The sequence below is a fragment of the Ambystoma mexicanum genome, chromosome 6p (genome assembly GCF_040938575.1).
Source record: "Ambystoma mexicanum isolate Mex_15411 chromosome 6p, UKY_AmexF1_1, whole genome shotgun sequence".
In the NCBI taxonomy this organism is placed as follows: Eukaryota; Metazoa; Chordata; class Amphibia; order Caudata; family Ambystomatidae; genus Ambystoma; species Ambystoma mexicanum.
Window position 1 is genome coordinate 253365648 of NC_090935.1, and position 14120 is coordinate 253379767.

Below are 14120 nucleotides of genomic sequence, written 5' to 3' on the forward strand. Positions count from 1 at the left end.
TTATAATGTTACCACATTTGAATGCACAATTCATTTGGTCATGCTGGAACCTATTTTTGCATCATGTTCCCCTGAACGTATGCTGCATTTGTCTGACTCTAAGGAGATAGATCCACTTCAATAGATGTATGGGTATCCCACAGGGTTTTCCATAAGGACAAGCCTGCTTCTAGAATGCAGGAACAGGGAATGAAGCAAAAAGAGAAAGAGGGTGGTTCAATTGAAAAATCTTCATCCCAATAGGGCCATAAAAAGTTTTAAAAGTTTAAGTCACTTGACCATGTACAGGATAGTGGGACTAATCATCCCAAGCACAACTCTGGTTATGCGTATCCTCCCTATGTCCCAAGACACAGTGGATCTTGTGTGGCTTGTGGAGCAAGTGACCATGTGAAGGGGGCCCCCAGATGTAAGGTCAACACCTTGGAGGTCCACTCTGTGAATATGGCCTTCCACCATGAGGAGGAAGAGATACTCACAGGGGCATCCTTCTCTTGTTATTCCTTCCCCAGTGGGATAGAGTCTAAAGTAGTTTTAGTTACCCTGGGATCCTGGGAACCAAGAGTAGCTGCGGCATATGCCTCCATCCCTGACAATACTAAGAATTACTTTAAGGATAGTGTCTTGGTAGATGGTGTAGACACCTGTGCCATCAGGGACACTGGGGCCAGCAGAACTGTAGTGGATTCCAGCTTTCCAGAGTTCCTCTGATGCCCACTACGTTGGCTGATATACCCCCTCTCATGTTTCCAGTTATGCCTGTAACTCTAGCTGTGAATGGTGGAGTAGTAAGGATGCTTGTGAGTGTTCCGAGGCAAGTCCCTGGAAGAGTGCTGCTGGGAAATGATCTCAGAGACTTAGGGCTTGTGGGATATACAGCAGAGAGACTGTGCACTAGCTCTCAAACTAAGGCTGTGTTGGCCAAGTCCAACGCTGAGCCAAAGCCAAAGGGGAACCCCAAGGCTAAAGGAGTCAAAAAGCAAAAAAGAGGGAAAGAGGATATTCCCCCCAACTCACCTAACACTGAGGTGGAGGCAGTGGCCAAGCTCCTGAGCCTGACGAGGAAGAGGAGCTGCCTGAAGTATTTGACCCCCATGACCATCCTGAGTTGCAGTTAACTTGCAGAAGGTGTCCTGATAGGGAAATGTTCAGTAACGGCCAATGCGAGTGCCCATTTTTGGAAGGCCTAAGGAGACAGGCCTGCTCCCAGCTTGAGGGTGAACAAGCTCCACCCAATCCCTGAACTAAAAATATTTAGCACCCTGCGGGTGGGAGCCGGCCAATTGGGTGGCTTGAAACACACGGTGATACTCCTGATCTAGCCCACGTTCCAAGCTGCCTAATGGCTGGCTCCGCAACCCACCATCTTCCCTGCCTCTTCCTTTTCCAGCCACCATGGTAATAGATGAGGGGCTCTGTATGGAGCCCCGCCTTCTACTGCCATGGCGGCCATCATGGCAAAGCATTTTACGTCATTGAACGGGACGCGCGCGACATTTCGTTCAATGAGTGAAAATGCTTCTTTTTTTTAAACACCCCGGGTTACTCATTTGGTAACCCAGTGGTGCTAATGTTGTGCTTAACACGTGCCACAGGTCATTCCGGGGGTTACGTTAAAGATTCATATGCATCTGTAAAAACACAAATGCATATACCCATATACTTAAATACACACACACATATATACACACACATACATTTATGTAAGCACAAATGTACACACATATATATAAAATATGGCTTGCGGTGTATGTAATACCGTAAGAGAGTCCTAGACACAGCAGAACTTTAAGGCTGGGGCGGGCTATAATTGTCTGTCCAGCGAGGAGAGTAATTGGCCGTAGAACAGCGTGTATAAACTGGTAATAAACGGAAAAACCTAACTGGCTGTTGAAGTCAAGGGAGCTCATCCAAAATGGCCTCTGTAGTGTGCCAATCTTTCTTCACCCTCTTCCCAAATAGTAGCGTTAGTAGGCTGTTTAGTGGTAGCATGAAGCTTATTGTTGCAGTTCGTATTTTGGTTGATCCGAAATTAAAGTTTTAGGCTGATGCGTTCTTCTATAAGACTCACAGAAATAGGACATGTATGTAATGTAATTTTATTGAAGACACATTCATTTAAACATACATGCCAGAGGTTATAGATACAGTTACAAGTCGACACCCCTAGTTACAAGTGCAATGAAACAGTTCTGCTTTGGAATGTGAATGAGTGTAGACTAATATGGAAAGATAGGGTTTCCAGTTTTGACTTGAACAACATTTTGCATCTAGCAGGAAGTAGCAGCCTTCAGTCACAGACCTGTAATCATGAAGCACAGCTTTACCGAACCTTGCCTGGTTTACCTACATCAGTGGCATGGAGCACACACGCAGGTAACTGCAACCCCTCCTGGCCCTAAAACCTTTGCTTTCAAGGGTTGGAGTCTTACCTTCCAACTCCTATTATTACTCGAGCAGATTAACATTTTATGGACCAAAACAGTTGATCTTGTTTTTCTTAATTATCGACTTCCTCACTAATACACTACGCTTCTTGACAGCAAATGACTGCATCCCTTAGGCCAGACCAACTCTTTGCAGCAATACCTAGTAGACAGACCTTACAAGGCTGTACTGTTATTCATAAAGCTCCAGAGAGGGTGGCATAGAACTTCTTAGGAACTTGGTTCTGGATCTGTGCAGTTCCATGTGTTCTTACCACTGGTCTTTTCATCCCCAAATGTTTTGTTTTTAAGTATTTTCATCATTTTTAAATTCAGAGCAGTAGCATAATGTGGGGGAAACCCTTCCTAACCCTCCCCCCAATAACCGCCAAACCAACTTCATGCCCCTTGCAAACATGATCCCTTTTCCTAACCTTACTATCTATAACTTCTTTTAGACTATATATTACAGGTGAATTTCTTGGGCGAAGAATATTCTGCACTTAAAATGTGTATGGCGAACATCGTGCAATGAAATCACTGAGTACCATCCCAGCAACTGAGCTTTGTGGCGCAGAACCTCTAAGCCCTTACGCTTCTGGGACCCTCCAGGCAGATGTGGGGATACCGCCTAAGCCCATCATGAGCCCACCCTTCGGAATACACAGGCTCATTGCTTCTCAGGAACAATGGGGTTATCCCAAACTAAGTTGCATGGTGGTTTCCATGGCCAGCAATGCAGCAGACTTTAAAGCGGATCTTCAGCCTTCCAGGAATATACAAAACAGCCCCAGGAGTTTGCGTTTAAAGGGACTAAAAGAAATATTTGAAGGGTGCCGTGGAGGTAACTGAAGATGAGGTTGCGTAAGAGGTCATCGAGAGCAGTCTATGCATCTGAACCAACATATGAGAGAGCAAACTGAGCTTCAGAATTTAGTACCCTTCACCTGAAAACCATGCTGCGCTCTATAGTGTTACTTGTGTAGTCCACCTGCCCATCACCTGAACTTGAATCATCTCTAGATCAGAGCTCAATCTGCCCCTGACTCTTGCTGAAGAAGTCCCACCCTCATTGCATTTGCTCAAACAGCTTTCTTTGAAAAACGTCCTGGGAGGAAGAATTTACCGTCCAGAGGTGGGAGTGCAGCTGGTGGGACATCTAAGGGAAGGCAAAAGTTTAAATATATTCATTCAAAAAAACTTGGAAAATGACCCCAAATTAGCAGAAAAACATTAATACAATGGACGTTACAATTTTAGATTATTAAACGTATTTCACTCCCAAACTACTTTTGCACATAGTTCATCAATGTGTTGTTCTTTAACTTAATTTTCTTTTAGTGGCATGAATTTGTTGGTGTAGGCATGTCTTCCGAAATGGTGGATAACAGTCTGGTTTAATAAACAGTACTCACATTTACTCTGTCTTACTGCCACTGTTTCACTCCATTTTCTGTTATCTTAGGACGTGGGGGTCCAAAAGTGCGCCAGGGGTGCTCAGTAAAAATGGGCACCTTGTTTTTAACCTGCCGAGTATTTCAACTCTACCTACTGCCATGAAGTCGCCAAAGGAGGCAGAAGTTGCACTTAAGAAAATAACTCTACATTACATTAACCATAAAACATTATTAGTGCTGGTGAAAAAAACAACCTCTCGGATTAAAGGATATTAGGCCTCAGCACTCACAAGGGGTATGAGGCCTACACAGGATCTATGTATGCATCGTTCTATTCTTATAAACATGTTCATGGATCAGCTTATCCCTGGCATTGCTTGTTGCACATAACAAGGCAATATATATATAAAACACAGTGTCTATCTAACTGGGAACACCAGTGTAATATGTCCTTGCTGCAAAAGGGAAAAGGTCTTGCGGCATTAGGGGGTGCGCGGGAACTGTGCCACCGTGGGTAGGTATTCTGCTCCGTCTCCACAGATACCAGTGATGAGGTCCTTTGAGCAGAGCAGGTGTTAGTGTAGACGCACATAATTATAGTCACGGTTCCTGATTTGTGCAACACTCAATTTTCCAAAAACCTGCAAAAATAAATAAAATAATCAATTATTGAGAGGTGGATCTTCAAGTACAGCAAACCTGTGTGAAATATATCAAACTATTTGCATGTTACTTTATTTACAAGGCTAATATAGGCATAGTCTAAAAAGCTTGCGGCACACATTCCATGCCAACACAATCCTCTTGAAGTAATAATCACAGAATGCGGTAATGCATTCTAGATTTGATAAATGAGTCAAGATGCTGAAAGAAGATAAAGCAGTAATCACAACGTACAAGATGGCAGAATGAGGTTAGCAGCTAGAGCTACCAAAATCTTACCATTGATATTGTTTTGCCAGTTTGACCCCATATGAGAGACAAAGTAGGCTCCAGTTGGCAGCGACGCCTTGGAGTGCTGGGGGCTCTGGGAGATTGTGGATTTCTGTGAGAGAGTGGTCACATCTGCCATGTGTGGATCTGGGGCAATTGTATGGGGCGGTGCTGGACAGAGCAGAGGTGTTTGTGTTTTGGTTGGGGGTATGAAGCATGGTTATGTGCATAGATAGAGGGTGGGAAGTGTATCATTGGCGGTCGGAGATTGGTTGAGGTCTGGTGGGTGTGTGTATGTGCGGGGCGTTTGTGGCTGTTTGGATTGCTGTTCACAATTGTACGAAGGAAATTATGTCTTAAACTGAAGAGCTTGGACGGTTCAGATTGGAGGACGAATACTGAAAATGGTAAAGGAGATTGCCTTGGTCGGTATGGTGGTGCGCACTGGTGTGGGCACACGGAGGAAGACATTTTGTTTGCAGGAGAAAACAAGAGCAAAAATAGTAAATAGTAACAGTTACAAACATTATTTAGCAAAACCATGTTCTAAAGTATTGTTTTTGAATTGAGTTTCTGCTCTGTATCAGAATGCACGTATTCGTGTTGTGTGAGTTTGCACTGACTTCCACGGGTTTGCTTTGCAGATTCCTGCTGCCTTAAAAGAGCAGCAGTGGCCACCAGCCCTGTAGATGGATAGGTGGCTTTCGTGTAACACAATTTGATGCAAGAGATTATCAATGTCTTGCTTTAGACCGTTTTGAAGCAAAGGAACCAGTTCGGATTGCACGGTAGTTCTCAAATAACTGCTTGGGTTTTCTGCCGTTGGCAGTTTCGTCAAGATCATAGCACACCTCTCGTTAAATATATTTGTTTTGTCAAGGGCATCGGCACAGCTGTAAAAATATGACTTCTCAGTATGCTGAAATGGAGAGTGCAGGAGGGCAAAACAAGGATCTTCGTGGATTTTGTGGACCTTGTCCAGGCATTCGATCAAGTAAAGTGACAACGCCTGTGGAAAAAACTGGATGCTTAGAACTGCCCGAAATCCATTTCAGAACCTCTGATAGCATTGCACTCCCAGACCAGCATGAGAGTACGACTGAACCGGTCGGGTCTCTTATAAACTGAAATTCCAACTGCAAGAGGAGTAAAACAAGGATACCCAATGGCCCTGTTCAACTTCTTTCTGGCAGACATCAAGCAGCCACAGGCCTTGCTCAGATGTTTTCCACCAACTATAGGAGGCATCTGTCTAAACCAATTACTGTACACGGATGACTTGGTCTTAATAGACCAAACTCCAGTGGGCCTTCAGCGACAGTTAAGACAGCCTCCGAAACGACATCAAGACGAATGCCTTAGAAATAAACACAAAGAAAACCTGAAATGTTTCCTCGGCTGTACACTGATTGAACATGTTAAATCGTTCAAGTACCTAGGAGCATGGTTTAACAACAGTGCAGTCAAAACCCCAATGGTGGATCATCTCCGAGAGAGAACTAAGACCCCGGCCAGTCAAGCAGCGGCACTGAACAGGAAATTCAGTCACTTTTCAATACTGCCAGTGGTAAATTATTTCAAATCAAAGGTGCTCCCGTCACTGACATATGGAGTGGAGGCAATGCTAAAGATCCCGAATAAGGTAGGGCCTCGGCTAGAGGGACTCTCCACTCACAAGTCCAACTACCAGCTGCACCTCTTCAGCTGTACTTTTCCTGTCCTCACCTTCCCCTAGTGGCTCACTGTCTCCAGAGCTCTGGCTCCCTCACGGCTGGACAACTGCAACAGCCTCTTTATCAACCTGCCTGCCTTTTCTTTGCGCCCTCTGCAACTCATCCAGAACATAACCGCGAGACTTATCCTTGGTCTCAAGCCCCGGGAACGCATCTCTTCGGCATTGAAATCCCTCCACTGGCTCCCGTAGCTTCAAGGATCAAGTTCAAGACCCTCTGCATTGTCCACAAGGCACTCTGGGGCTTTGGACCTACCTATCTGCAACAAACGCCTACCTAAATACTGTCCCTCCAGAGCCCTCTGCTCATCTACCTCCAACCTTCTGCATGTGAGCCGGTTCTCTCAAGCAGAGATTTGGAGGGAGATCTTTACCCTCTGCAGGGGTCTCCCTATGGAACAGCCTCCCTGCCGCCCTCTGTCTCTAGCCTGATCTCCTTAAGTTCCGGAAACTCCTTAAGACATTCCTCTTCTCCTGTTATTTCTCTCTCCATCTACCCCGCTAACCTCTCTCTCTGTTCTATCCCTCTCTGCCTCCTTTAGCGCACAGCTTGCTGACTGGCCGCCGGGTGTACCTCAGAGTCTCACAGGTGCCTGGCACCCCCACCAGTCAGCTTGCATTCCACAGTCTGTGCACTTGCACGATTTGAACGTACCATGCCTTGAAGATCGTCTATCTATCTTCCCTGTCTCCCCTCCTTGCATGGTGGCGCCTCAATGCACTTGGCAAAACTGCAGAATCGTCATCAGACCTATTTGCTGTTATCTACACTGTTACTTGTATCATATGCACTTACTCTGCCTGTGCAGACTTGTATCATTCAGAAATTCAAGGCCTCTGAATGACTGATGATTTTGCCCCTTGTTCCCTCCCTCCTTGAGTGCTTTGAAACACTTGCTTTGTGATTAGACGCTTTACAAATAAAAATGACCATACCATACCTATATGATGTTATGAGGTCGATATTGTTATTTATAAGCAGTCTTCTGAAAAGTGTCATAGCTTACCTGTAAATCATTTCCTGGTGTATTCAAAAATGTCTTAACTGTCTTAACCAAGTGTGCCTTTAACCACTTGATTTGTAATGAATGTCTTCCTACAACTAGACAAATAAAAAACACTGCCAATGTTCATTTAACGGGACACACAACTTGCAACTGTTTAATGGTACAGTACGGATCATGGATGAGCAGCTATGGAAGCCATGTGGATGTCATCTCCCAGCACATATTTGTGTTCTCTATAGGCCAGTGCCGTTATTTCAGTGCATCTCACTGTGTGACGTTTAGTTTTGCATCCTGTGGAAGTTTTATGTGTGTGCCTTTCAAATTTCTCATCTCCTCCTTCGCTGGGAATTCTGTTTTTACGTTTGCAAACAATATACCCAGCATTCAGTCAGGTGCGGAAGCAGTACCTTCAGAACACCCCTGGTAATTGCATATGCAATGTTCCTCCTCCAGACTTCTCATTAGTCCCTGCCACTCCTGGTGAACAATGCCTGGTTGCTGTCTGAAACATGTTTATATTTTAGAGCGTAATTAAACTGTGACACATGTATAGAGTTCACAGTTCAAAATATGTAGGTATGTCTTATTTTCCCACAACACCAAACCTCATAATTCTTTAGTGAGGACATACTTGGAAGGTGACAATCTAACCTACAAAGTGGGCACCCTTGAGCCAGTCCTTGCTTTTCAACCAACACCTCTTTTCATTCTAGGACTTGTAGTTTATTTATCCTCATAATAACAATGTGCTATTAGCAGCCTTTAAAGTACTATGCGCAAAAAAAGTGTAGACTGGATCAAGTCTCTGAATTTGTATCTAGTAGTGGCTAAATCACTATTTATATATATAAAAAGAGCTATTCAATGTAGCCTTTATGTACTTGAACATGGCATTGGATTCTTTTAATCATGAGAAACTGTGGTTTAGTCTGCACCAGATGGGAATACCAGCTGATTTACTTATCATGCTAGTTCCTAAAGCTAAAGTGCATATTGACCGAAATGCTAACTTGTGGTGTACATCAAGGCTGTGTCTTGGCATCCATACTTTTTAAGTTATCAGGTAATATTATCCCCATATGTATGGTCGGCGTAAATAATATCGACGGGAAAAAGTCGTGGCGCTATTATTTGGGTAAGCATATATATGGGGACAGGGGCAGCGGGGGTTGCGGGGGTGTCCCATGCTCACCATGAAGGAAAAAAAAAGGTTTGGGGGTTGTGGGGGTGTCCCCCGCATGTTCCATGTAATAATGTCCCCACAAAAAACGGCAATTTTTTTAGGCGATTTTTTTTGCATGGCGATATTTTTGCGGGGACATTATTACATGGAACCCTTTTTAATCTATACACTAATGGTCTGACACATTACTGAAGAATCTTAATATTTAATAGCCTGGGTATCCCCCTTTTATCTCATGTAGATGAGTGTGTGCTTTTAGCAAAGACTCTGCAATCTCTGTAAAGACTAGTCGGTGCCTACACAGTGGCCATGAATAAATTGGACTTGGAGGTTAACATTGCTAGATCTGCTACAATTTGCTTTTTTACCACAATTTGTGTAATAAAGAGAAGACCTGTTACTCAAACACATTTCTATACGTGTTGTTAAGTACTATGGCCACGCCACTCTGATTATTTGGGTATTCGTGTTACTTCTCGCCTCAATCCTCAACACCACATGATTAAACAGCTGAGTCAGTAGTCAGTTTGTAGGTGCATTTTCCAAATTTGCCACAGCCTATTAAAAGTCCACCAGTAAACCTAATGCTAAGAATTTACCAAGCAAAGGCCAAATCAAGGCCTGTATGGAAACCCAAAGAAATCACCAGGCATCGTCTCGGGAGGATAGCTCAGGGGCAACACGCTCGCCTAAGAAGCAAGACAACACCATCGATCCCTGGGTCCGCGCTTAGAAAGCACTGGGCATTAAACACGTTATAAATAACATCATATCATATCGAAAATGCCTTCTGTGACAAATTTTTAGGAATTCCACAATTAGCTGCTAATTACACTGTTCCTTGAGAACTGAATTTATCTTGTATTGAAGATGCCCAGAGTATACAGCATCTCTCTATTGGTAACAATCCCAAAACACTTTTATTTTTTTTTTTAATGTATTTTATTAGTTTTAGTTTATGGTACAAACAATACAAGGGAACAACCATAGGAAGCTCTGACATTGTGGAAACACAGACACATTAAAATATTTTGTAAATAAAAGGATACAACATGATAGTCTGCATAAATTAATGGTGGGGTCTCAGTGGTAAAAACAAAAAGGGTCAGTGCTCTCCTAAGGTGGCACCCTGGGGCAAGTCAACTAGGGTGGAACAGGTCAAAACTCAGCCCCCCAGGACAATATGTTGAGATTGGGAAAACGGGTCACATTAAGGGAACAGCTAACCAGCAGATAGCAATGACAAACCAGCAAGAGGACATATGGTTCTCAACATCAAGCACACTGTGCCAAGAGATGAAAAAAGCGAGGCAGTTCACTCCTTGCCCAGGACCCTTATCTGGTGCACTTGCCATGTGACTTTTCTGCAGCGATGGATTTCAGCAGCTTGTCACCACCTTGCGCATCCCAGAACTCCTTCACATTCCAGGAAACCCTGAGCTTGGCGGGTCGGAGCTGTCCTGCTTTTTAACGCGACACTCCAAAAAAGCCTTCTTTATTGCGTTCAGCGACTTCCTTCTCTTTTCAGTGGCAGGCGAGAGATCTGGAAAGAGGTGGACTTTGTGGCCCTGATACTCTAAGGTTTTCTTCGCCGCTGCTGCCCTCCGGATCCTGTCTCCATCGCGTGCATCGCTTAGCCGGACTAGGAGTGTGGGCCCACCAGCCGACGGCAGCTTCACTATGGAGGTCAGTGGTGTGCTCCTATAGCATTTGTCTACGTAGATAGGGTCTTCGTCCACTTCAAGGTCCAACAACTCTGGCAGCCAAGTAGTGACAAAGTCTATTGGGTCCAACCCCTCCACTGCGATTGGGAGTCAGATGATCCTTAACTGTGTGTTCTCAAGGTTCTCAAGGTTTTCAATTCAATTCTGTTTTCCATTGCCACGTTACCAGCACCTCCAGCTCCCGACTGATTCTCTGTACTAGATAGATGTAAGGTCTGAGAGCACTCTTTGTCTAACTCGCTGGTCCTTTGTTCTAGTGTGTAAGATCTTGTCTCCAGCTGGGCCGCCCTCTCTGATAGCTTATCAAACTTGCCCTCCAGTCTGGAGATGGACTGCTCGATCCGGCCTAATGCAGGCATAACGGGGACCTGAGATGCTGGTTTTTCCTGGCTGCTGTGCTCATTACGGGGTGCAAAGAAGTTAGAGTCCTCTGGGACAGGATTCTTTTTTCTATTTCCCTGCTTTTCCGCCTACTGACTTTTAATTAAGTACCGGACCCCCGAAGAACCCCGAACAGAACTAAGCACATCACACTGTTCACACTGCGGGCCTAGGGGCATGCAGCTGGATAGTCAACCTCAGAAAATTCAAAGCGCTGCAGGTCACCACGCCGCCACGTTCCTGCCAAGTCACTTGAACAACCCTGCTCATGCCCCGCTGTCAGTCCTTCAGCTCTCCGGTTCCTGGCGTTCCACTGAGCTTCTCTATAGTACTGCAGCCCAGGGATGCGCCGAACGAAATGAGGGCTAAAAGCAGACCCAAACGTAGCTGACCCCCCCACCAGTCAACCCTTAGGCCAAGGACCCCATCCTCCTACAACTATAGGGCAGGCGTGGGGAGGGGAAACCCCTTCCAGACTAGCCGGCCACAGGCCCAGGAAGAAGGGAGGGACAGGACAACAAGGCGTGAAAAAGGGGTGTATGTGGGAAGGGGCGAGCTAGACCAGCCCTGTTGATTGGGCTTATAAGCAGGGAAAGGGGGGGGGGGAAAGCAGCCTCTTGTTCCTGCCCTCAGAAGGAAGAAACAACCCCCTGCCCACTCGAACAAAGTAAATAAATAAATGACTAAAAAACACAAATTGTTAGAAATTGTTGAATGTATTAATCTGTGTTTGAATTTTACAGCTGGATTCTCGGGGTAAGGGGACAAATGTACGGAAAGCAACGCAGCTACTTGGGAAGTTGATAAAGAACTAGTGGTTGAGTACCAGGGGGGAGTAAAAGAGGAGGAGAGTGGGGGGGAACAAACCCCAGGGGAATGAGGAGCAGGCCATGGGGGTAAGGGAAGTGGGCAAGTGCAACGGGGAATGAAGGAGAACAGAAACCTAACGGGGGAACAATTATGGGTGAGTCACACAAGTAATGGAGAGTGAGTAGTAGGCCTGGAGACCAGGTGGAAGGGGCAGAGGTGAGGTACCTAGGGAGGGAGGGAGGGGTGAGGAGGCGAGAGATTGGCAGGACCCCGGTGGCAAGGAATAAGATGGGGACATGGAAGCTGGGGGCTGGGGTTAGGAACGGGTTGGGTGAATGGAAAGTTAGAGCACGTACACCTGGCCAACGAGGAACAAGGGTGGGGGCAGGCAACAGGGGGTGAAAAGGTTAACAATCCTGTACCTGGGAAAGTAGTAAAAGTGAAACCGGCTGAAAATAAAGCCGGTGCCGAAATGGGGAGTGTTCAAAGTACAAGTTAACAAGTAATAAAGTGGGAAGGTTGACAGGGTCAGCTGTGCACAACGGAGGCTGCCCGCCATCAAGTTCGAGTTCATGCTAAGTTAAAGCGTAAAAGTAACGCTGTCCGTTCCGCTCAACAGATGCTGCTCGCCAACAAGTGGGGAATGTAAGGGTGTACTGCTCAGAGTAAAATATCCTGAAGCAGTACTACCAAATTCGAGTAAAGGAACACCTGTAAGCCTCCTCCTGCTTAATAAAGCAACTGCGGCCTATACATCCACAAACGAGCCAGTGTGCTATTTCAGGTGTGGGGTTGGTGGAGGGCAGTGGAGAGGGGAATGTGTGGAGGACTGCAGAATAAACAAAGTTGCTTCATGAATCAGGTAACACAATGCAGGACCCGGGAAGGCGGTGTGGGGTATTCGGCTACGCTTGCTATGTATGTACAGGTGCTCACCCAACCTGCTCCCTCCGGCTGCAGCCGAACTGTCAGGGGATGCTTCCCTTTCACTCCAGCTGGGCTACACAGTACATGCGGGAACGGCAGAGTGTGCACCATGTGGCAGGACGCTTTCCCCCACCATGAGTCGCCCTTGACATGGCATGCACCCACGGTGCACTCCCGCCGCTCTGACACTTTATCCGTCCCCAACTCACAGCAACAGACACTACAGGATAGATCTCGGCGCCGGAGGTGTCAAACTCTCTGCTTTTGCTGCTACAGCAGCACCACAGGGTATTAAACGACTCGCGCCAGCCACACTGCGTCAAGATGTAGACACGGCCCCTTGCGGCATCGGCCTCATTTCATTTTAGACTTGAATACTATGAACTATTTGTATTAACTTTTATGGGAGTATATTTCCCAAACTAAAGTCATTCTGAACGGAACTGGACCAGGGTGTGGCATGACATTGGTCAACTTTCCAAACTTTCCAGACATCAACAATATGAAAAGGTGTTTCTTTGTTCTTCCAGTACAGTGATATTCCTACATTTATTTCATACTGATAGATGACCAGTTCCATAAAATTGTATGGTTCTTCCTGTCTTTTCCCTTGTACACTAGGGAACACTCGGTTCTCAGGAGGATAGCTCAGGGGCAACATGCTCACTTTGGAAGCAAGACGACACAGAACACCATAAGTTCGATCCCCAGGTCCGCGCTTAGAAACCTCTGGGTATTAGGCACGTTATAAATAACCTATCATAGGCATTCAATCCTTTTGTTTTCGACCCTATCACTGGCAACCCATAACACTACTGTGTGCTTGTAACCTGGTCTGTTTTATACATGGGGTGGCCCAATGTATCACATTTCAAGATCGTCCTCCGACAGAATTCCTCCAGTGTGCTGTTGGCTTGCCCATATATTTATTTTCAAACCTCATACTCAGCATTTTTTCTATGGCATGCAAGCCCTTCATCCACCTCCCATACCAGAAATGCCATTATGGGAGGACAAAAGGGGCACATGCCCCGGCAGTCCTCCTTGAGCGGGGTTCCAACATGGCTATATGTTAAATGTTGAAGGTATTTGTACCGCGCACCGTCGCCAACGGAATTGGTCCCCAGGCGCTCTGGCGGATCTGATAACGATAAGGTGGGATGGGTTAGTAAGGTGAAGAGGGAGTAGGATAGTGAGAGGGGTGGTGTTCTGTTGGCAGCTTCAGCTCGGTATACACCAGATACTGAGCTTTGGTGCAGGTATTGGATCGGTGTCAGTCCGCGTGTGCTGTTGCTCCGGCTTATGTGTTGTTGCCGTGTTGTGAAGTGCGTGCGGCTTGTGGTGCGAGAGATGGTTGTGTGAGTTTTTGAGTGAGATAAGTATTGTCATGATGCCTACCTCCAAGGAGCCAGGTCCGACCAAGCAACCCCAGAGGCAGGCATCATTCACCCCAGGGAAGTGCCAGCGGGCCCAAGCTGGGGCCCTTTGGACACAGTCCTGGCGCCCTAGGCGCCAGGCTCATGTTGGACCCCTGTCCTGGCGCCTTAGGCGCCAGGCTCATAAAGCTAGACATGTGTTCAAGTCTTTTAATGTGCACTTA

The 14120-nt window shown here is 46.0% G+C and overlaps 1 protein-coding gene across 2 annotated transcripts in view; it reads right to left on the reverse strand.

Moving 5' to 3' along the window:
- Positions 1 to 2083: 2083 nt before the first annotated feature.
- The window catches only part of LOC138511358 (tetraspanin-36-like), a 156049-nt gene continuing 144012 nt past the window's right edge, over positions 2084 to 14120 (reverse strand). For both annotated transcript variants that reach the window (XM_069626970.1, XM_069626969.1), the window contains one exon: positions 2084 to 4464. In XM_069626970.1, coding sequence (XP_069483071.1) covers positions 4399 to 4464 — 66 coding nt within the window. In that variant the 3' untranslated portion in view covers positions 2084 to 4398. The remainder of the gene's footprint in view (positions 4465 to 14120) is intronic.